Source organism: Rhineura floridana, chromosome 6 (genome assembly GCF_030035675.1).
Source record: "Rhineura floridana isolate rRhiFlo1 chromosome 6, rRhiFlo1.hap2, whole genome shotgun sequence".
In the NCBI taxonomy this organism is placed as follows: Eukaryota; Metazoa; Chordata; class Lepidosauria; order Squamata; family Rhineuridae; genus Rhineura; species Rhineura floridana.
In genome coordinates this window covers 29375833-29400451 of record NC_084485.1, presented here as the reverse complement: position 1 = coordinate 29400451, position 24619 = coordinate 29375833, and the positions used below count along the sequence as shown (strand labels likewise).

Genomic DNA, 24619 nt, shown 5'->3' with positions numbered 1-24619 from the left:
GCATCATCTTCCCATGCCACATTAGGGCATTTAGCACCATGAACACTAGGGTACATTTGTCAGCCCAAGCATGAAGTTCAAACAGATAGGTGCTAACTAAATCAGAGGAATTGCCCTAGGGTGCTTCCAGACTGGTGTTTATTGTGGAATGGGTGACCCTGGTGCATGTAAATTTTTTGCAGTGTCCACACAACATTGCGTCAGAGTGCCAGCCTGCACCACCCCATTTTAATACAGATTTACCCTTTCCAGGAAAAACCCACTAAATTAAAAAAGAACTGTTGCCAACAACCCATCTGTGATATACGAAAAACTCATTTACAGTATTAAGCCCCAGTCTGGAAGCACTCTTTCTCCATCCCTGTTAAGTTGTTTCTAAAATTGTTAATTACAAACTAAGTCATCAGGGTAGCTCTGAATAGGCTTTGTTTCATGTTCTAAGTCAAAATGATCACAATATATCTTTCCTATTCTCCCTTCACCAGAGTAAGACTTAGCAGGTGTAGGAAACCTTTGGCCCTCTGGAAGTTTTGAACTACAATTCCCGTCAGCCCCAGCAAGCATGGCCAATAGCCAGGGATGATGGGAGTTGTAGTTCAGCAACATCTGGAGGGTTAAAGGTTCCCCACACCTGAACTACAGGGAGCCTTATGGACACTGCCTTTGGCTTGGCTCACTCACCAAGAGCATCTCTGACATGTACCTTAAATATATCTTTGCTTCTGCCACAGATGAGGTGGGTCCTATCTTTGAAAATGAGGTTACCCTTAATTGTTAAAATCTTGCAACTTACGGTTTAATATTTTTTAGAAAGTTCTTTGACAAGGTGGCCAAGTAGTTTTTACACTACTCTATTCTTTTTCTAATTTCATTCATTATTGCTTGCTTTAACACTATCCTGCCCCATGAACAAAGGTGAAGACTGCTAGAAACTTGTATGGTAAACCACTTTCAGGGTCCTTGTAGGGGCTGAAAGGTGGTCTAGAATTTGTTACATAAATAAATTAATAAATAAGAAACTAAATAGTAAAATAATGTCATTCTTCTCAAGCTGTTCTAGTATTAACTAACAATTCTCCCTCTCTCTTCAGAGGTGAAAGGTCTATTTACATAGTGGAAGCTGCAAATCCAGTTTACTCATGGATTTATAATCACTTACCTGGTGATAAAGAAACCAATTTGTAGGCCATGTTTGCCAATGGAAATATGGTCAACATACAGTTATCTCCATTGGTCTCTATGAAGTCATGTCTGGTAATTGCTGTTGGGTCAATGTGATGTTCTCTGAAAGGTCTGATAAAAGCCTTAAAAAAAGTAAAGGAAAGAAAAATAAGTCCAACTGTCAGCCTTAACAACTTCCTAGCCCACACAAATTTTGCTAGAGATACCTACCCACGGATACCTATGTAGGTAAATTTGGGCTCAAAAGAGAACTACCAATCTGGCCTGTCACCTAGAGGGAAGTCTCTCTTGCCACAGGTTGTCAGGTGATTAGTCGCTTGCAAGCTCTATGCCACTGCAATGATTTGGTCAGGAGAACAGAGGTTATCATCTCCCAGTACTGCAGTGGAGGAGCTTGGGGTGGATTTGTCTAAGGCTATCCAACAAACTCATGGCAGAGGTGAGCTCTGAATATGGGAACTCACAGATAACAGATCCCTCTTAAGCACTACACTATTATTGGCTTGAGTTCATATGTTGGTATCTGTATTCATAGGTATAGCACACTCACCATTCTAGTGAATAACTAGAAGATAAGTTGGTAGTGAAGTGGGAGTTAGTTTAGCACCACACACTATAATCTCAAAGTCAGCAACAGGGCATGCCACAGGGATTGCTATTCAGCATTTCTTGGCGCACTCAGCCTAGAACCGGTTTAGCTTGGGACTATATGTCCGTTTTGCTGTTAAGGACAGCATGCTTATTAAGAGGGGGCAGAGAAGGAGAGATCAAATATAATATTTGAGTCAGATCAGCAAGGAAGGCACTTGCGTTAGTCAACAGTAAGATACTGAACAGTGAAGCGTGGATGAATTGTTTAGCACCAAAAGCAGATAATTAGCTTGATTGGGGTGGGTGGGAAGAAAGCACAAGCTAGGCATTGCAGGTTTCAGTTGCAACATTCACTTATTTTCAATAACACTGAAAGTTACAAAATAGTCAGAAGACATGCTACAAGTGCTCCTGTAGCCTTATTCTTTTTACCATCACTTTTTAAGGAAACTGAAATCATGAGTGCTAGTAACATTGGACTGATATTGATAGCAACGCCAAACTTTAGGACTGTGTTTTGGACTCATAGGCTTCCTCCTCCCCATGCATGTTTTAATTTCCTTCCTCCCTGGTTCACAGTAACTATAAAGTTTGCCATGAGATTTGAATCAGGCCAACTATGGTTACAACAAACCGTGATTTGCCTCCAAACCAGAATTAGAAGTCAGTCTGAAGTGGGTTTTCAGCTCTGGTTTGTGTTAACTGTAGTTGCCAGATTCAGACACTAGGGCAAACTGTGGCTACTACAAACCAAAAAGTGAAAGAGGGTTGGAATGAGTAGCATGTTCCAAATAGCCAAATCATAGTTCAGCTATAATGGGTGAACTGGCTAATTCTGAAAAAGGCGCAACTCAAGATTCTCAACCTATTCAGTGGCTTTGCACCCAAATGTTGCCCACTTGAGGGATAGCATCTTGCTACATTACTGCACGCATTGCCTGAAGTATGCTAAAGTTTCATTGCTGTCCAGGTCATCCTGCAACTTTTTTCAATAATAAAAAATGCCAAACCTTTCCAACTACTGGCAGATCCACAGAACCCCAAGTATCTGCTCCCCAGTGCACTAGACCCGAGGCAAAATCAGCAGTAATGATTCCTGCAACTTTAAAAAACAAAAAAGGGAGGGGGGAGAGAGAAAAGAAAGATTTAGTAGACATTCAGACCATTTTAAGTACCTCCTAAAGCATGTAGGTGATATTTTAACAGATACACAACAGTGACTAATATAGTGACTTTTTCCAGGCAAGAAATCACTTCCATCACTAATTCTCCAAACCCACAACCTTTTCCTAACAAACCATTTTTAACCTGCTACTGCTGCATCTATTTGGAATCCGGTTTTGGTCACTTAGGGAAACATTGGTCAACTCCAGTACATGCAACTTGTATACAGAAGCACCTGAGGTGTTTTGTGAATACCAGAGACAGATATGGCGTCTTTACAGCCCATTTCCCATCTTTGCAGCCGAAGAGCATTCATAGAACCACAGACCTTCTGAGACAATCTAGTCCAATTCTCTGCTTAATGCAGGATACAATCGCAGCATTCCCGACAGATGGCCATCCAGCCTCTGCCTGAATACCTCCAATGAAGGGAAGCCCACTGCCTTCCCCAGGCAGTCTGTTTTACTGTCAAACAGCCCTTACTGTTAGAAAGCTTCTGCAATTCCTATCCCAGCCCTGCCCTCTGAAGCATCAGAGAACAAGTCTGGTCTATTTCCTGCATGACAGCCTTTCAGGTGTTTGAAGTCTGTTTTCAGCCCCCCTCCCCTAAGTTTATCTTGTCCAGGCCAAACACACAACTCTTAACTCAGGGGTGGGGAATCTCCAACCTCCAGGTCAATCATGGCACCCTAGGGGGACAGATTTGGCCCTTGATGAATGGAAGAACAGGGTTGGCTGCACAATCCTGTTCCCAGCAAGGAAGACCATGCAGCCAAGGCAGAAGGATTTAATCCCCTCTCATCAGCTGAGTGTGGATTAAAGCCCTGTACCAAAGCATCCAGCTCACAGACACAAGCTACTTCAAAAAAGGTTTGATAAAGGCTTTGAGACAGCTCCTGCAGTCCTGTTTCCTCAAATGGGAGTGTGGTTCATTTTTAAAGCCTTTTCCAAGTCTACCCACACTTCTCTTTTAAATCTCTAAGATCAGTGACTTACAGGGGAGGGGGAGACTTGGAAGCAGCTTTGCAAGTCTTCCTCCCCTCCAAGTCCCTGATTGTGGAGACTTCAGGGAAGCACAGGAGATTCTGACACGCAAGAGGCCTCGCCTACTTGTCAAATTTGGCCCATGAGGCACATCCTGATAAGGATTTGGCCCCTGGAGACAAAAAGCCCCCCCCATGTCTTAACTGTTCCTCATAGAACTTGGCTTCCAGGTCCTTCACCATACTAAGTCATCCTCTCTGGACACACTCTAGTTGGTCAGTATCTTTCTTAAAATGCAGCACCCAGAACTAACACTATATTCCAGATGTGGTGTAACTGACGCAGAATAGAGGATGACTATCCTTGTGATGTGGACATTATGCTCCTCTTAGTTCAGCCTAAGATTGCACTAGCTTATGTTTTTTAGTCCCTGCACTGCAGGCTTATGTTCTGCAGATGATCAGCTAAGACACCTTGATCCTTTTCACATGTATCGCTGCCAAGCTGAGTGTCTCCTCATATTTTATATGTGCCTTTTGATTCCTGATACCTAAAATGCAGGACTTTTCATTTATCTCTTATTGAATTCCATGGTGATGGCTTTGGCTCAACATACCAACCTGTCAATATCATTCTTAATCTTGATTGTCTTTTGCAAAAGTAGCCATTCCTTCTAGCCGCTGCCGTATGGTCTACAAGTTTGCTAAGCATACCCCTTCTACTCCTCTTCAAGCAAAGATATTTATAAGGATGTTGAACAACAGAGGGCCTAAGATAGAGTGGCATTCCACTCGAGACTTCCTCTAGGTTGGCACAGAGCCATTTATTTATTATAATGTACTTCAACATGCATCATGCATGTTTTCAGTAATCCTTATAGCACTCTGTAAAGTTGGTCTGTATTAGCACCTTATTACAGAAGCAGGACTAAAGCTGAGAAAGTATGGGACTTGGCTATGATCTTCTAGAATGGGGAGGAGGGGAGCACCTCAGGACGGGGGGGGGGACAATGCAGGCCTCCAGGCCTTTCTATCTGGCCTTCCAGATTTTCCTCAGTCAACCCCCCCCCCATTGGCCCTGATTCCTCTTTGAGTGTTTTTGCCTGGTTGGAATATGATAATGCCTCTTGCTCTCCTGGATGAACTATAGAGAGGGATGTGTGAGTGTGTGTAGAAATTAGTCTACTGTACATGGTAAAGTTTACATTAATTGCTCAGCCCACTTTTGCCTCTGGCCCAATCCACCAATGGCTTGTGGCCCCCAGAAAGTTGGTCAAAAGGAAATGTGGCCATTAGGCTGAAAGAAGTTCCCCGCTCCTGTTTGAGAGACTCTATAGCAGAGGCAAGATTTGAAGTAACAGATTCTCAATTCACAGCTCAGTTTTAGCTACTATGCTAAAGTAACTCACTGCACTGCAAGTTTACAATAAGCACACACTGCTGAAGTGAAACTGCCTTTCTACATGACTGACTCATCTGGGAGGGGTCATGAGTGACTCATTTGGGAGGGGACAATGAGAAAAATATTTTGTTCAGGCCACTTCTTGATCCCGACATTAGTAACCTAAAATGAAATCAGGAAAAAATTACACAAGGCTCTGAAGTTTAGTTTCTAGTAGCATTTGTTTGGGGCCTTAATCAAATAGTAGAAAAGCAGGCTGCATGGTTTTTCTTCACAAATAATGATAATGTAGGAGTGATTTGGGACTTGCTAGGTGTGAGACTGCAACAAAGCAGAGCAGGAGTAAGAAAATATACATTGAAAATCAAATCATGAACTGTAAAGAACTTGCTGGGGTCAACTCCAGGGCAACTGAACCCAGCCAGACACAAGCCCAGGGCTGAGTTAAGCCAAATGACAACCCTATAAAGTAGGTAGACTGACACTACCCCTTTAACCCAGTCACCCACTTTGGGCCAAGGGGAAACCCAGTGCCAGAAAGCAGACCTGCCAAGGATTCCCAAGGACAAGAACCAAACTGCACTCCATGTCTTGGAGCCTTAAGGCAAAAATACCCACTCATATTGTGGTCTGTGCCTAAAGGGCCATGGTGCTGGATTCAGAGCCAAAATTCCCTTGCAATGAACACACACTGTTAAGTAAGATGTAGTCTTTATTAAAATAAAATTGTAAGTGCAAAAATGTAACAATAAAGTAATTCCTTAAACCAAACATCCAGAAGGTTAGGTAAAATACAAAAAATACAGATAATTCAATCACAACAACAAAATAACAGATCTATCTAGCCTATTCTATAGTCACCAATTATTGAAAGACAGCCAGAGTAACTTCGTGATTCCACATCTCCTCCAGAGGTGCATGGCCTGGACAGCATTAGGAAGATGGAACCCCAACATCTGGTAACATCAAGGAACATTGGTTAACAGCATCAAGCACTGAACCTTGAGCGTTAGCATAAAGTCAAAATCTTGAGTAATAGGCCAAACTCTCAACTCTTCTTTTATGAGGAAAAGCCTGGCAACAGACAGGATTTAGCCAATCAGAGGGCTTCCTGATAATGAAACCTAGAGCTTTCGCACCTAACAGTGGTGCAGTTTCTCCAACCTTCCCAGGCCTCTGACCTTGACATACCAAGCTGCTAAGCAAGTATTCTTACTGTTCAATTAACTGGATTTTGCTGTGAGAACCGAATCTCACTGCCTGCTAGAAGCCCTCTTTCAGACAAGATGTTTCCCCCACAATTCCTTGCCACAGAACCATCTTTATTAGCAAAACCAGGCTCTCTGTACTTTCTCAGTGTTCCTTGATGTTCCCTGATGGGGGTTCCATCTTCCTAATGCTATCCAGGCCATACATCTCTGGGGGAGATACAGAACCATGAAGTTACTCTGCCTGTCTTCCTATAATTTGCGAGTATAGGCAGATTTGTTATTTTTGCCCTGTGAATGAACTCTTTGTATTTTTTGTATTTTACCTAACCTAGATGTTTGGTTTAAGGAATTACTCTACTGCTATATTTTGCACTAAAATTTTTATTTTAATAAAGACTACCTCTTATTTACCAGTGCGTGTGTTCACTGCAGGGAATTTTTGGCTCTGAATCCAGCACCTTGGCCATTTAGGCACAGACTACCATATAACTGGGTATTTTTGCCTTAAGGCTCCAAGACAGGGAGTGCAGTTTGGCTCTTGTCATTTGGAATCCTTGGCAGGTCTGCTTTCTGGCACTTTGGGTTTCCTCTTGGTCCAGAATGGGAGACCAGATTAAAGGGATGGTGCAGTCTACCTACCTTACAGGGTTGGCATTTGGCTTAACTCAGCCCTGGTAAGGGAGGCACAGGTTGTGCCTGGCTGGGTTTAATTGCCCTGGAGTTCGGAGTTGTCTCTGGCAGGTTCTTTACTTTCTTTGACTAGCAAGGTGTAGTTTGTTTACTGTAGAACTGATCATACTCTTCAGGAAACAGCAGTAAGAGTTTGCAGACTATTGTGTGCAACAGCATATACAAACAAGTAGCCTAAAAACCTGAAAAAAGGCTTATCAACAGCACCTCTAAACCCCCATCCACAGCATATAAATACTCAACCGCACCTTTGTCAATTGAGTCTGCAAGTACATTCCAGAACACCAACACACTGTTTGAACTCAAGTGGCAGTTTACAGATTTATACTTAAGATGTATTCAGTTGCAAACTTACAAGCATGAAAATCAGAATTGTCTTGTTTAGTCTATCCCTTTTATTTCATTTAACATGCCATATGTAGTTTTAGCTCTAGTTAGGTGAATACAGAAGCATTTTGCTTTTGAAACAAAGGATAGTGTGTCTAGGTTCTACTCAGAGATTAACATCCAGTGATCAAGAAAGTGATGCAATAGGGTAGATTCAGGATTCCCTCCCTGCTAGGAATGTGGTGCAAAGCAAAGGTTAGGCAAATGCTTGAAGGGAGCTCTCTTTCCTTTCATAGATTAAGCCCCCAACTAGGTACAACATGAACAGTATTTAAAAAAATATATAAATAGCTGCCATGGAAGCCTCCCTCAGCCAGGATTGTTGCATGGAGAGATTAACTCTTTGTCCCACCATGGTCTTGAGGAAAATCCCCTTTCTCAAAGCTCCTATCTGTCCTGGGAGAGCACTCCCATCAGAACCAATGGGAGGACTGTCAGCAGCTTGGGGGGGAGGGGGTTGCCAGGAAGATTTAACCCTCCTCCTGCCATGCCATAAGTTGTGATCCTGCTTGGGGCCTTCTTCAGCAGCTATTTACACTTTTAAAACATGGACATTTAATTCCTTTAATGCAATTAACATTAGGTCTAGGTTGGCCCCAATTCAGTGGGCCAAGAAGGTAGCAGGTATGAAGGAAGCAGTTGTTGTTGTTGTTGTTGTTGTCATCATCATCATCATCATCTTTATATCCCACCCTTTTTCCAAAACTGGAACTCAGGGATGCTTACAACTAAAAATGGGTACATAATTTGGACATATAAAAATCTACATTTAAAATAGAATTAAACTCATTACAGCATTAAAACAATTAAACCAAGCAGTTGATCCTGATATTACCCTCTTAACAAGGACATTCATATCATCCGCCCCAGCCATGAGTAAGTCCAAACATATGGCTCACACACATCATGGCTGGCGAGCCAAACTTCCCCTTCTAATCAGGCCAAGATCACAATTAACAGGATTTGGTTTGGAATTAGCAGGATTGGAGGCGGCAGCTAAGTAACAATCCAGAAGACAGGTCATTACTGCATTTCCCCCATCTATTTGCAGGAAGGAATTAACACAGCTCAGACTATTTTCTACATAATGCACAGCCAGACAGGGGCTCACTTTGCTCAATACAAAGGGCGTACTGCATTTCTATAGCAACCATTGACATTCATAAAGGCTATCAGCCCCTTCTCCTCCATCAAGATGTAAGCATGCATGATTTCAGCTGAGCACAAATAAAACTATTGTGGAATCCTTCCAGGGAGCAAAGTTACTCCCACCAATTGCAGAACAGAGAGCTCTCATGTGGAGAGGTGGACCTGAAGGGGCAGAAAGTGAAACGGAATCTAAACGAGCTGCTCTGAAAGATTAGGTTTGAAGCAGGGATGGACAGTTAAATAAGCGTGGTAAACAAGGAAAAGTGGGGGTAAAGCACAAGATCCTATAAAAACTATCGGCATGGAGGATTTCATTACAGCTGGCATTTTCTTAATTTGGCCTCCAATGCTTTTTACTGCTACTTTCATTGTTGAGCGATTATCTTGTATTTTGGTGGTTTTGAGAGCTGCCTTGTACACATCAGTGTAGGAAGGTGGGATAGAAGTGGAAATAAGAGGGAAAAAACTGAAATCAACCATGATAAACTGTGCTATACGATGTAGCTGAAGAAATCCTGAAAACAGATGTTACAGCCAAGAGCTTTTAAGCCAACCTTCAAAGAACCTGATGCCCTTTAGCTGTTTTGGACTACACTCTTTATCAGTCCCCACCAGCACAATTCACCCGGTTGATGAAGATTGTTTATCAGCAACAGTACCTCAAATACTAGAAAATAATTATGGACAACCAGGACCAGATTAGACTGTGGAAGCCCCTGGAACAAGGCAAGTAGCTCTACCCAGTCTCTCAAATCAGCCAAGAATGGGGGGAGACAGGACCTGTTACCCTCCAGATGCTGTCGGCCTCCAACTACCATCAACCTCAGCAAGCATGGGCAATGGTCAGGGTTGATGAGAGTTGGAATCCAGCATCTGGAGGTCCCCCCCCCCCCGGCTCAGTGAACTCCACCTGAAAAGTCTGGTTCTTTGTGGCCTGTTGCCTAAAAGCACTGGCCATTGGGGGAGAATTTGTGGTCAGCAAGATATATCTGCTGCAATTGTACTACAGTAATTGAATCTGTGGCTTGAGGTTTACGATTCCTAATAAGTTACAAAACATTCAAGAGATGCTATCAAGACTGCGATCAATCTCTGGAGGCAGGGAAAAAGCAAATGAACCTGGCAACAAACGCAAAAGTACTGTAACACAAAAGTACTGTAAGATACACAGAACATCAGCAGATGAATAGAAAAACATCAGCTTACCCGTTCATACTACTAATGCCTTCCCCATACCATTTTGTATTAAGCTCTATTACAACAGGGTAATAGACAAGACATGGTTCAATCGAAACTAGTCACTTTTAAGTCTCATTCATTTTAATGGGAGTACATGCTTAATTATAGTTTGCCCCTAATTCATAAACACAGAAGCTTAAAAGGTCTCTGCTATTCAACTTGCAAGAGTAAATATGCATGAAGGCTCCAAATTAAGATATCTTCGCCCATTCACATCTCAGTCTCACCTCTCTTCAGGAAAAGGAACAAGAAAAATATTCTAGTTTGCTAACTACTTACAAAGCAAGAAAAGCTTGCCAACTACTGGACAGGGAATTATGAGAGTCACCCTCACCTGAATTGGGCACTTATTCCGCAGTACAGCAAATAATCACCTAGGGAGTCTCATGATTCATGTGTCAGGGATGAGGAAGTCTGACACAATTTAGCAGCAGCTCATGACCTGAGATTGACTCTAAACTGAATTTGTGTACGATTCTCTGGAACTACTGATGCAAAGTGACTCAGCAGGTTTCCTAGTGTTCTCTGCAGGCCTTACATGCTACAGCTGCTTTGAGTGAAAAAAATGTGAAAAATTCAACCAGTAGAATATCAGATCAGAAACTCAGCTAAACATAGAAAATCACAATCGGGGTTTTAGAAATGATCTGCTAGGAAATATATGCATAGATAACCTATAATACGGGAATATAAAAGTGTTAAAGCTGGGAACACTATATGGAGAAAGCCAAGGGAGCCCTCTGAAGTTAGGCTGGAATGCCAATTGACTGATCAAATATTTAATGAAGTCAAGAACTCCCCTTCTATTAAAACAGCAGCTACCTTTTTAATAATATGAACACAGGGAATCATGGAGTTGAGAAGGACCTCAAAGGTCAACCAGTGCAAGCCCCTGCCAGTGCACGAAATCTGCTGCAGCAGTGATGGGGAGTGTCCTTTCAGATGTTGTTAGACAAACTCCCATAGCCCTAAGCCAGCATGGTCAGGGATGCTGGGAGTTATAGTTGTAGAACATCTGGAGAACACCACATTTACTATCCCAGCTCTAATTCAGCATCTAAAGAGATACAGGCTCCCCATCACTGTGCTATAGCATCTGATAGGAGATCATCCAGCCTCTGCTTAAAGATCTCTAATGAAGTAGAGTCCACCACATTCTAAGGCAGTCTGTCCCACTGCCTAACAGCTGTACTGTCAGGAAGTTATGTTTGGTTGAGATCCTCTCTCTCATAATTCGAGCTCTTTGCCTTAGGCCCTAACCTCCACAACAACATCTTTTGGGACAAACCATCATAATCTCCTTAGATGGAGCAGCACAGCACCAGCTGGTTCCACCCCATCCTTCACAGGCTTATAGGAAAGTCTGGACCAAGCCTGACATGCACAACTGGGAACCAAGATGATGAAGGGGATGGAGCAACTCCCTATGAGGAAAGGTTCAGCATTTGAGGCTTTGTAATTTAGGGAAAAGGTGAGCAAGCGGTGACATGATAGAGGTTTATAAAATTATTCATGACAGGGGGAGAGAGAGAATAACAAAAAGTTTTTCTCTTTCATGACACGAGAACTCGTGGACATCCATTGAAGCTGAATGCTGGAAGATTCAGGACAGATAAACGGAAGCACACAGCGCAGAGTTAAGCTACGGAACTCGCTCCCAGAGGAGGCAGTGATGGCCACCAACTTGGATGGCTTTAAAAGAGGATTAGACAAATTCATAATGCCTTCACAGTTGGAGGCAGGATGCTTCTGAATACCAGTTGCTGAAAACCAGGGTGGGGAGTGGGAGAGTGCTCTTGTGCTCGGGTCCTGTTCGCAGGCTTCCTATGGGCAACTGATTGGCCACTGTGGGAAAAGGAAGCTGGACAAGGTGGGCCACTGGCCTGACCCAGCAGGCTCTTCTTAAGTTCTTATGACCCCTGATCAAGTGTACAGCAGTATGTGCATAGGGCTCTAGTTAGACTTCCACTAAATATCTAGAGGCAGAGGGCAGAGTCAGAGGCTGCAATCCTACTCCTACACACAATAAACCTACATGGATGATAAAGGTCAACAAGGCTGTTGTATCAGCTGATAGCTATGTCAAGAACAAGGCTGCCACACTAGCCAGACTTGGAGACAAGGTAACAGAGCCACTCTCATCCTGATCCAGAACTATCTTCTCCAAATTAAGCCCTCTGCTTTAGTTTCTCCTACTAGTCATGAGCTGTCACTACAGGCATTTCTGAACAGAAGCGAAGGGCTGAACAGGAAGCCAACACGCAAGCAATCACCATGGTGACACAGGCCAGGAGACACTTCTTCCGATCACGTTTTCTGTAGAGGAGGAAAAGGGGCCCCCACCATACTGATCTGGCTTGATATGGTATAAAGCTTCTGGGAAAGAGTGGACTGCTCTCAAAAAACAAAACTTTTAATCTGACCAAGGTAACTTCAGTGTTCTTCATACATTTGCTAGCAGAAAGATCCCATCTAGGAAGAGATCTGGTAACCGCACACCAGAAGGCCACATGCTAGCTTTAACTTTACTCCATCATATGACAAACCTTTCCAATCCATCATGCAGTCTAAAGTCACCATTCCACTTGCCTTCTTAACATAAGCAAGCACCCCTTTACCACTGGCAAGCCCTCCAAGGCACTTCAAACAGGTTCTCACTTCCTTCTGCTAATTCTTTCCTTATTCAAGTATCTGTGCAAGGGAGGCAAGACTGCCTCTCCTCTAGCCCTCTCTGCTTGCTAGAGGGCTCAAGGAATTGTTAGCAAGGATAAATGGGCACTTGCTGTTAAGTCATGCTGACTTAGAATGGTCATAGCTCAGTGGTAGCTCAATTGCTGGCATTTCCAGGTAGGGCTGGGAATGTTTCCTGTCTGAAACCCTGAGAGCCACTGCCAGTCAGTGTAGACAACAGTGAGCTGTATCGACTCTGTACAAGGAAGCTTCCTATGTTCTGGACGTTTGTGGACCCCTCCATCAAGTCCACACTTGGAACTGAAAGCTCTCACTAAGGTCTCCGTATAATTCATCCTGCCTCCTTTGTGAATGAACAAGTCTTTTGTCAACATGTTCATGCTTCAAGCACAGTAATAGATTCACTGTTGCCTACAAACAACAGAGCATTCAGTGTCGAACTTCCCAATGTTGCCTCATGAGCAAAACTGGTAGGATTGGCACGGTCTCATGGAAAACCCAGGGATTCTTCTGAAGCATAGCATGTGCTTTCAGTCCCCCAAAGTTGCTGTGCCGTCCTCGTATGCCTGCGCTAGCTTTCCACGTGACTTCACTCCCCTCCAACTGCAACTGCAACCCTCCAGGTCCTAACACAACAAACATTCCCCTCCCTCTGCAATCATCACTGCCCACCCTTCTCCGAAACTGCTTTCAGCACAGCTTTAATCTTAGCTGCTGTCAATTGCCAGGATGATGCAGTTGCTAACTTTTCCTCACTGCCTGTTGCTGCCACTGGTTTCTAGCCAGACTCTGCAGTGCAGCTGGGACAAAAACCACGTTGCTGACAGGAAACAAGAATACTGTCTGCAGTGAGCTTCTATCATTACAGCAGGGATGAGGAACCTGGTGTCCTTCAAGTCTTGCAAGACTCAAAGTCCCATCAGCCTCAGCTAGCATGGCCAACGGTCAGGGATGATGAGAGCTGTTGCCAAGCAACATCTGAAGGGCCACAGGTTCCCACCCCTGCATTAAGGACTTTCCCTTTAAAAGTCTCATGACTACTCATGAAAGTGGCAAAGAAAGGGAGGAAGGACCCTGTGCCAGAAGTGGAGATCACCCAGGGTGAGAGACTGGAGCCAGTGAGGAAAGCTCCCAGGTAAGAGCTGGGAGGATTTGTGAGGGCAGGAGCAAGGAATTAAGCACTACTGTTTATACATAATAGATTATGTACTTGTACATTGTTTTTATGTTGTATGTACCCTGCTCCTGATATTCCCCTCCTTTCTTTCTTAGGTTGTTACTGTTACATATGTACTATGCTTTAGAGTTATATCTAAGATTTTGTATTTTATTATACATTTATTATAATTGCTTTATTTTTTGTACGGTATGGATATTATGTTAAGTATTGCCACATATTGTTTGTTATTTTCTATGCTGTAAAATGAAGGACAGTATATACATTTAATAAATAAATACTCAAATACCATAAATACTAAACCAGCCCTCCCCAGTCTGGTGCTCTCCAGATGTTTTGGACTCCAACTCCCACCAGCCCCTGGTGATAACAAAAAAGCACAGCAAGCAAAGCTGCGCTTGCTAGTGCTGATGAGAGTTAAAGCCCAAAACATCTAAGGGGCACCAGGTTGGAGGTGGCTGCCATTAACTTTAGTGTTGGGACCCGGGGGGGGGGGAAGAGAAGCAGCTCCCTCTTTCAACACCAGGGAGAAATATGACTATTCATTCAAAGCATTTGACTAAAGTAGCACTTGGCTGATGTAATTATATAGTATACGGTTGGGTTTTTTCCCCTAAGTTGTATTTAAATGAAATAGTTTTATTTATTTTGATGCTGTTTCTCCATCTGTATGAACGTAAGAGCCAGTGATATATAATTCCAATAAATACAATAAAAACAAAAAACCCATCATGTTTGATATAACTCAAAAGCAAGGAAACCTGCAGGAAATAGCCAACAGCAGCGAGCTGAATATGCTACTGAAAGAGAATGGTTCATTCTTGACACTTAAACCAAATTTTAAGGTTGTGGAATGGTCTCCCCAGGGAGGCATATCTGGCACCATCTTTATCTGTTTTTAGGCACCAAGCAAAGACTTTCCTCTTTAACCAGGTTTTTGGTCCTTAGCATGTGTGGCCTTAGCTACTGGTGGCCTCTTTTAGTGGGGCAGAACCTATAGCCCTATACTTTATTTTGTACTGGTGTGTTTTTAGGGTTGCTTGATTGTGTTTTAACTGCTTGTAATGTATGTCGCTTTGGGTAACTTTTGTGAGAAAAGCAATGAATTTAATAATAATAATAATAATAATAATAGGTACATGCTGCAAAAGTCAGCCCAGCTCACCAAGTATTTAGGATGGTATCCAATGAAGTAGGGCCATTAGCGCAAGGACTTCTAGCTGCGCAATGAAACTTCCCCTCCCTCTCTTTTCTCTGTGTACCCATTAAATCTGTTCTGAGGTTGCCCCCAACCCTCCGGAGCAGACTTGGGGAGGGCGTGTGGGGACAGGAGAGGGAGGTGAAGTTCCACTCTACAAACAGAAATCCTTGTGCTAACAGAACTACTTCAGTGGATTCCACCCCTAGTTTTTTTTTTTATTACACTGTATCTGCTGGTAACAAAAAAGCTCATCATTTTGTTTTAGAAGCACAGGTGGGGAAGTTAAAAGACAAACTAAGTTCAATGCAAAACCCCCCCACCAAACAAAGGAACACAAATACTGCTCTAGGGTATCAAATCCAGAAAGGGGATGTGTATGCATCTGGTGATTTTTGGCCTTTTAAATTTGTTCTTCATCCCTTTGTTTGCAATATCAAGGAAATGCCATAAACGACTAGTGCTGGAAAAGGCATGAGAATGGCAGATACTTCTAGTACCTAGTAGTAGATCATTTTTTAAAAAAAATAGATACTTAACTATTGGGAATTCTTTTTCCTACCAAAGCACCCACAATAATACCCAAATACCACAGCCTTCTGAAGCAGCTTCTCCTTTTAGACTTTCTATTATAGCAGCTCAATTGAGGGGACTACCCCACATATCCCTAGAGCAGTGGTTCCCAATTACCCCCCTCCCCTCCCCGTGCACCACTTGAAAACTGCTGAGGGTGTTGGTGGACCACTTAATTGTTTTTCTGTTTGTTGTAGCCATTGTAATGTGCTGTGCTAGATGCCGTATGATTGCATTTTCATTGCTTCTTTTTATTCCTTATACTGCATTTCATTATATTACAATTTGAATTCCACAGAATTCAAATTGTTAGTGTTCCTCACAGACATGCTGTGGATCAGCTGAATGAAGCTCATGGACCACTGGTGGTCCACAGACAGTTTGGGAACCCCCAAGAGTATCACTCCACAAACCTAAATTCCAGAGATAGCTGCGTTAACCTGTTGCAAAAATATGATGAAATCATCTTGAGGCACGTTCATTAAAGATTAATGAAGATATTATGACAAAGGCTTTTGTGGGCCAAAACACTGCTTAATAAAGTGCATAGAAGTAGACACTCGTACAACAGAATTTGAAACCATGTTGTTGCAGCCAAGGGGAAATCAGGTAGCTATTGAGCGGAAGATATACCAGACAAGTCCTCTTCCAAAATGTGTGTTTAAATGATCCAAGAGTAGGCTTGCCTAAGGAGAGAGAAAATACTCAAGGGTCAGGCGTTTTAAAGTAGTCCAACCTCACAACACTTGACATCACTTGGCACTGAAGTTTCGAAGTTTCGAAGTTTCCTGGCAGATGTTTTAAAATCGATGAAACCATTTGAGTACCTGCCTGCCTTTTCTTTGGGGAAGAGCTTAAGCAGGAAGTCTCCAAGTGCCTTCCAAACAAAAGTACATTGTGTAACAATAAAGAGGGCTTTTTTAAAAATGTTGATGCCTAGTTATGGAATGCCCTCTTCTATGGAGGTGCACCTGTTACCAAAATTACAATTTCCCCCAAGCACCTCAAGGGGACTTGATGGCCTTATAGGCCCCTTCCAACTCTACTATTCTATGATTCTAAGTTGTGTAATGTTTTAGTCCAATGTTGCATGTTTAGCTGCTGGCTCAATGTTATGGTTTTACTGTATATTTTACAGCACGGTTAGCCAACATGGGACCCTCCAGATGTTTTGGACTACAATTCTGACACAAGATTTTGGTTAGGTATGAGTGTTTTAAAATTACTGGTTTTTTATGTAACTTTTCTATTGGTATTTTAAATGGATATTTTAAACTGCCTTGTAAACCGCTTACCGTGCTGGAGTCTGGAAAACAAGATTTATTTACACATACAAATATTTATAGGCCACCTTGGGGGGGCATAACTCAAATGCTATAAATACAGTAGACGGCTAACTTGTGGATGTGCCAAAACCAAAAGAAAAAGGTAGAAGAGGACAAGAACAGATCATTACAGGCATGGTGACCCCTAGGGTAAAAAAGGAGAGTGTATTTGAGGAGACTCAGACCTGCTCCCAAAGGCAAGGGCAGAGGGATGCACTTCTATGCTGCCCCCAACCACTGACTGCAGAGAGCACCAAAGGCAAAAGATCTCTGATGGCCAAGGCCAGGAGTTAGGTTGAAGGGAAGCCTATAGCTCAAAATGGGGGTATTGGGCTCAGCTTGGAGGATGCACACCCTCTTGAGACCAAATTCCTATATCACAATGGAAATGGACTGCCTTCAAGTCGATCCCGACGTATGGTGACCCTATGAATACGGTGTTCATGGTAAGCGGTATTCAGAGGGGGTTTACCATTGCCTTCCTCTGAGGCTAGTCCTCCCCAGCTGCCTAGGGCCTGCTCAGCTTGCCACAGCTGCACAAGCCAGACTCTTCCTTGTCCGCAACTGCTAGCTGGGGGGCAACTGGGCTCCTTGGGACTATGCAGCTTGCCCACGGCTGCACAGGTGGCAGGGTACATAACCCCTGAGCCACTCACTGTGGGGGTGATCTTTAGTTGGCCCTCGACACCCAGGAGACAGGAGCAGGGATTTGAACTCACAGACTCTGGACTCCCAGCCAGGCTCTCCTCCCCACTGTGCTATACCAGCTGTCTCCTATATCACAAGATCCTATAAAACTGCAGTAAGTGAATGCCCCCTTTAGTTTTAAGCATATATAGGCTATGCGGAGAATTTGCCTCAGAGAATATTTCACCCAAAGCCAACTCTCTACCCCAACCTGTTTGTCAACAATGACATTTTCCTAAATGTCCACATTTGTTCATCCCCCTACACAAGTCCAGTTTTGTTTTGTTTTCTTTTAGTAATATCAATGATTATTTTTTCCATGATATTTTGGGTGATGGTGCTGTTCTGCTTCTATTATTGTTATATTTCGGGGTATGCTTTTATCTTTGAGACTTTTCTGTATAAGGAGACTAACAAATTGAATAGAGAAAAAAACCCACCAGAGTTCTCTCTCCCTGCCCAACAACCTCACCAGTGCCTACATCTCTAGACAGCAGCCATCTTATTTCACTTTGATCTCACTACACTGCAGAAGGGTCAGAGGAAAGAATTCTGTGAGCAATATGATCTAGGATATCATAACATGCCAAATGTCAAGAGAACTATTCTAAACTAAGTCCACTCATATCACACAGGATGCAACAGCTTTTCTAACAGGCACTGCAGAACAAGACCCTCTAGAGCAGCCTTCTTCAACCTGACACCCTCCAGATATTTTGGATTACAGCTCCCATCAGCCTCAGTCTAAGACTTTAGAGCAGAACATCTGGAGTGTGCCAGGTTGCTGAAGTCTGCCTTAGAGTCTGTAGTTTCTCTAGTTGAGGGGCAGCACAAAATGCAGAAACTGTTTGCTGTTTAGTCAATATGGAGGTCTCACACAGACACAAAGTGTAGTGGAATGGAAAGAGTAGCATACTTGCATTCTCACAACTATGCACATGTTACTAGTGCCTGGGCTTCTTGGAGCGAGAGAACTCCATCCCTACAAAGCTGTGACAGACAGCAACAGCACCACTGAGGAGCGCCTTAGCATCAACATTTAAATTATGCTTTCCTAAAAACCAAGTAGCCTGCTTCGTCCTGCCAAATTCATTTTAGAAGCAAGTGATCTGTAACTAGCATGCAACACCTGCTTTAGGACACCTTTGAGTTTAAAGTGTATGGCATTTCATCCCATTATTTTCAACCTCATTAGAAAATTATCTGGCAAGTGAACAGTTACTGCAAAACCACCTGTGAAGCAACTGCATGGTTCTTAAACTTTGCCAAAAAGGGCAGAACAGCTGCCCTGCTGAGATAAATATTGTACCTCAGAGCTGAAGCCTTAATTAAGTGTAATTAAATAATTAAGTGTGTGCACGTTTTGACCATGTTTCTCTTTCCCAATTGAAACCCCAGAGATAAAGGAGCATTAAAAATACTGCCCATTTGATATCAAAATAAAAATAGGCGGAACTTTAGGTTATGAACTCTCTCACACAATCTTGTCAACATGCCTCTCTTCTGCAGACTATAAATCCACGTTTAGCTCCCTACAATCCATTAATGCCCATACGAGACAACAAAGTTCTGCTGTAATATGGCTACTCACTGCAAGAGGTTTTTAGATGCACAGATTATCTCAGCTGCTAGAAAGGGAATGAACAATAGTCCTCAGGATGAGTTTAAATGAATCACTTAAAAGTCAAGATTCTTATATTTGCTTTAGCGCAATATAACAAAAAAGTCATTGCTATTGAAGTTTAATAGCAGGTGCTTATAATCCTGTACTGAGCTATTACCAGCCTTTTAATCTCAAATGTTTTAATTTTGCTCAACAGCTTATGGAACAGCTTCCTAGTAAGTGAATGCAAGCATACAGAATGCACAGCAATACTGCTCAGTAGCACTATTTAAGGGGTCCTAACAGTTAGAAATTCAGTTTGCCATATGGCATTGGGGGAATTCCTTAGGTGTAAGCAACGAGCTGGTCTTTGGATCCAGGCCACAGGTAACTTTTTAAGAACTAGACCATCAGTGGTTGCCAGAAAGCTCCATTTACACAGAATCTCAACTCCACTATTTTAATCATTGACTACTGCCTAAATATTATCAGTAAATTGCCGACCTTATCCATTAACAGCTGAGCTGATAAAGAGATTAAGGACCTTATCACCATGGATGTGAGAAATACCTGATATCAATTCATGTGAATAAGAAGTAGAAGCAGTTGATGGATCTTTTATTTGTATTTCTACAAGCAAGACTGATCCAAGATAAAAAAAGACTCTCCTAAAAACAGGAGGAAATTACACTTGGCCAGCAGCTGGATACTCACGGAATGCATTGTTGCATTTTATTCCATTGTACAATATCCCAGAACAAGCTATTAAACCTGTTCTACTCTAGAACAGATACCCTGTGTAAACAAATTCCAAAGACTATGTTAGTCTGTTTCAGCAAAACAAAGATGAAACAAATTTATTATGACATAAGTTCCGAGGACCAGAGCTCACTTCAGCAGATGCATGAATTTATAGCATTTTCTTGTTTTATGATTATTATTTTTTTTACTTATTTTATAATTGTCTATTTCCTGTTTAACCTGCCCTGGGACCTTATAGCAGAGGACAGGTAATAAATTATATAAATGTCCTCGGTTAGTAGATACAGGAAAATGGTAAACAATGGGGTTAAATGGTAATGAAATGCAAAAAGTAATACAATCTGGATGGGGTGTTGAATGAATGCAATTAACATGTATTTTTAAAAAAATAGCAGCTGCAAAAGAAATCTGAACAGCCTCAGGACCCTGGTTGCAGGGTGGAGCAGAAGTTTCTCACTGTGCGACAGCCCCTACCAAAATCACCTCTGATGCTGCTCAATGGAATGTTTCCTTGAAATGCAAGTAATAGCTTCAGAGAAGTCATTTTTGTGAAGACCCCATCCCCAAGTCTTGAGGCTGCTCAGATTTCCCCATAGCTGCTATTCACACGTAGACAGGCTGTTAATAAAACCCCATCCAGAACCAGATCTCAAAGCCAAAATGTTCAAGGCACAAAATGGTGCTCCTGGGGGAGCTGAACTGAGATGAATCAATTGCACCAATGCAAGCTCATTAAGCATGACTCCATTCGTATAGTGTCCACACCACAGATTCCAAGACATTAACTGCAGAAACATTTCTCTGAAAGTCAACTATTCCATTTTAAAAAGGACACTGCCAAAAACACCCTTGGTAACACAAACACAGCCAAGGAGGTAGGATTGTCTGGCCTCCAAAGCAAAACACAGGTACACAACCTCCAAGAACCACATTTTTATAGAAAACAGGATCCTTCTACGTTTGCGCTTTTAAGTACCACTCATTAACGATTTCCCTGAACAGACAATACTGACAATTTACACTGAAGTGCAAAAGAGCCGGTCAAATAAAAGTTATTAAATGTATGGCAAAATTCAATGAGTCAAGTGCTGATATGGCAACACTTTTCTGGACTGCACAGCTCAGTGCAGAAATTTAAATATTGCCAGCCAGACCAACACAGGATACTCAATAGAGGTAGTCAGTGGAGTCACTAAAACCTCTCTTGCTGGGGTCAACACACAGCTACTGCTCTCAAAATGAAAGGTTCCAATAACATTCATATTATTCCAATAATACTTCAATGAATGAAGTGACTTTATATGATCTTACATCAATGGTTATGTGAATATCTTCTGCTTCAGATCTCTCACTTAACCCAATTGTAGGTTGCACATTACAGAGTTCCTAGTTTTCAAGGTGTCTTATGCAAGCAGCGTCAACATGAGCAGCATTTTGCTCAGCTATAGACAGATGACTACATGGTTCCGTTTTTCCAGTAAGCATAATGCAGTTTGGGAATATAGCGAACTGACATACCCTTGCAGCATTCGTTGCATCAGACTGTGAACACTTCCACCAGATGGCCCAAAGCATATTGGCACTAAACACTAAACTGAAGCTTTTCGCCGAGCCCTAAAGACCTGGCTATTCAGGCAGGCCTATGGGATTTCTGGGGCGGACTAGTTTCTATACTGTATTAGTTGAAAGATGGTTTTGGATGAATTGATGTTCATGTTGTGATTTGTTGACTGTATATTGTTTTATATTGTATTTTATATTGTTGTACGTCGCCCAGAGTGTCCGTTAATTCGGACAGATGGGCGACTAACAAATAAAATATTATTATTATTATTATTTACACAACCAATTCTTCTGAAAGATTTTACTTAGCTCAGGCAAATTGCTTCACTTTAAGCATTTGCTACTTGAGAAACAGATAACAGCATCTGTAGAGTGGTCCAGAGGAAGGGCTAAAGCCGGCCTTTCAAATGCATTTTTTCCAGTTAATTAATGATCTTATAGCCCCTTATTCACCAGGTATGGTAACAAACCAATTTCATCACACTTCTCTGTTTCAGTGTGGAGACACAGGAATTAAGTGAGAAGTTGAGGCATCCAGTTCAAGGATTCTGTACTTTGGGACATTTCTCTGAATAGATCTCATTTATTTCTAGTTTCTCCAAACAAACTACAATGTTGCAGAGAGGCTGCCAACAAGAGAACTAGCAGATTCTTAAAATTTGCTCTATTATTCCAACCAGATGCTCTTCAATCACACAAACAAAAATTTAAAAATCACGTTTAATAGTTACAGTAAGTTCTTTATGCTCTGGTTAAAACTTCTCATAATACAGGTCATGGCTTCAGTTTCATACTCTGGGCCATTTTATTTTATGTTGGTACTCCCTAATGTATTGTACAAAGTGTTTGTCTTCAGGCACTTTGACAACCAGTCACTAAAACGTCCAGCCCCAGCTTTCTTCTTTAGCTTAGAACTGATGGGGGGGATCTTCCTTAGCACTGTGCAGAGCCCTGTGAAACAAAACACAGCTGCCTAGACAGCCCATGCTCACTCCCCAGCTCCAGGTTGATGAGGAAGGCTGCAGCTGGTCTCATCAGCCTGGCCAAAGGTAGATAACACATTTGCTATGGCAGGTGAAAACGTGGACTCCAACCCAAATGCAAGGATAGATTGACTGATTATGATGGCTGCGTTTGTTACTTATGTGCTGCTACCAGAAATATTATTGTTCTTAGTATATTTTGGGCTCCTGCTGGGAGGAAGGGTGGGATATAAATCAAATAAATAAATAAATAAATATTTTAATTTGTATGTTTTAAATGTGCTTTGTTTTGTTTTTAAATGTTGTAAGTCACTATGGGAAGTTTTACTGAAGGGCAGGGAATAAATTTGATCCATTGCTATTCCAAGCATTAAAAAAATTGCCAATTCAATTCTGCAACTTGACTTTTCATCTTATGCTTGGAGTACAAGACAATCAGCACGCTTAAGCTTAATGCACCGTTTCCGTAGGATGTCATAGCTAGATTTATGGGGGGGGAAGTATTGGGGGGAGGGGGGAATCCACCATACTGGATCTCATATATTCAACTTATAACGCACTTTCAGGTGTCCAAGATGTATGTGTATAGAGAAAGAAGGGCCACACACGTCAGCCTTGCCCCAAACACCCCTTCCCGCAGAAGGAAGATTCAGGCCTTTAGATACTGAGCATCAAGGTCTAAAGGAAATTCTAAGCTCACCCAGCTGAATGCCTTTAGAAGCCTCCCTATAATCATTATTTTATTTATTAATCACTTTCCACACACACCTCAAGGTGATGTACTAAATGCAATAAAAACAGCTAAAACAGTTTAAAACTGTTTGTTGTTATATGCCTTCAAGTCGATTACGACTTATGGCAACCCTATTAATCTTTTGGATATATTCATAGGGTTTTCATGGTAAGAGGTATTATTCAGAGGTTGTTTACCATTGCCTTCCCCTAAGCCTACAGCACCCGGTATTCCCAGGTGGTCTCCCATCCAAGTACTAACCAGGCTGACCCTGCTTAACTTCTGAGATCAGATGTGTTCAAGGTAGTATGGCCATAGTCAAAACAGAAAATAGCAGCAGATAAAAAACAATACTGAAGAGACACCCATGAGAGACACCTATTCATCCAGCTGGGAAGGCTTGTCCAAACAAAAATGCTGTCAGTGGTTTCTGGGACGTGGAGTGGGTACCTGCCACATCTCAACAAGAATACTACTGCACAGAGCAGGGATAGCCACACTAAAAGCCTGCTCTGAGTACCTGTGGAGTGGGCTTCTGAGAACTTTGGGACCTGAAGGAGCAGCTCTCCCACAGATCACAGTGACCTACTTGGTATATAAGGGATAAGGTGGTCTCTCAAGCTACATATATATGTTCCCAAGTGGGAACCCTGCCATATCAGGTTTCCCAACTGCAGTGAAGATTCTAAGTGTGCTCAGCTGAAAAACACACACTTCAGTATTCACTTAACTGTATTATATAACCAGTTCATACTTACATATCCCAACAATAATTGAGAAGGCATGTTCCAGTCTCAAGCAGAAGAGGAGATTGTAGAAGTTGAAAGACATCAGAGAAAAACACAGGATGACGCTAATCCATTCCTGCAGTCTTTTCCCTGTTTAACAAAAAAAAGTAATTTTTTATTTAGTAGATTGACAGAATATTAAACTCCCCCCATCCCCTCTAGCTTATTTTGAAATACAACGATAGTGACCATAAGAAAAGACCTGCTGGTTCAGATCAAAGGCTTATCGAATCCGGCATTCTGTGTTCCACAGTGGCCCAGCATATGCATGTGTGAAGCTCACAAGCAGTGACAGCTGGATGGGCAATTTCCTTATAGTCTCTGAGCATAAGCAGTAGGTTTTTGGCAGCAAAGCAGCAAACTTATCTGCTATGAGCTATTACTGGGAGCAAAATAATATAAGCAAGTTTCATTCAACATACCCTCCCCTTTATTTTGCATTCCTCAACTAGGCTCCTCAGCTCTGGTCATCTTTTGTACCCTTATGAGAGTTGCAAAGAGACTGCATAAATACAACCAGATTATCCCAATGGAGCGC

The 24619-nt window shown here is 42.2% G+C and overlaps 1 protein-coding gene and 1 pseudogene across 2 annotated transcripts in view; both read right to left on the bottom strand.

The window, feature by feature from the left end:
* The window catches only part of PEDS1 (plasmanylethanolamine desaturase 1), a 41904-nt gene that overhangs the window by 5216 nt on the left and 12069 nt on the right, over positions 1-24619 (bottom strand). For both annotated transcript variants that reach the window (XM_061631314.1, XM_061631313.1), the window contains exons 2-4: positions 24052-24171; positions 2784-2875; positions 1160-1304 (exon numbers count right to left, since the gene is read on the bottom strand). In XM_061631314.1, the coding sequence (XP_061487298.1) occupies positions 1160-1304; positions 2784-2875; positions 24052-24171 (357 nt within the window). The remainder of the gene's footprint in view (positions 1-1159; positions 1305-2783; positions 2876-24051; positions 24172-24619) is intronic.
* Positions 23506-23613, bottom strand: LOC133388138 (5S ribosomal RNA; annotated as a pseudogene).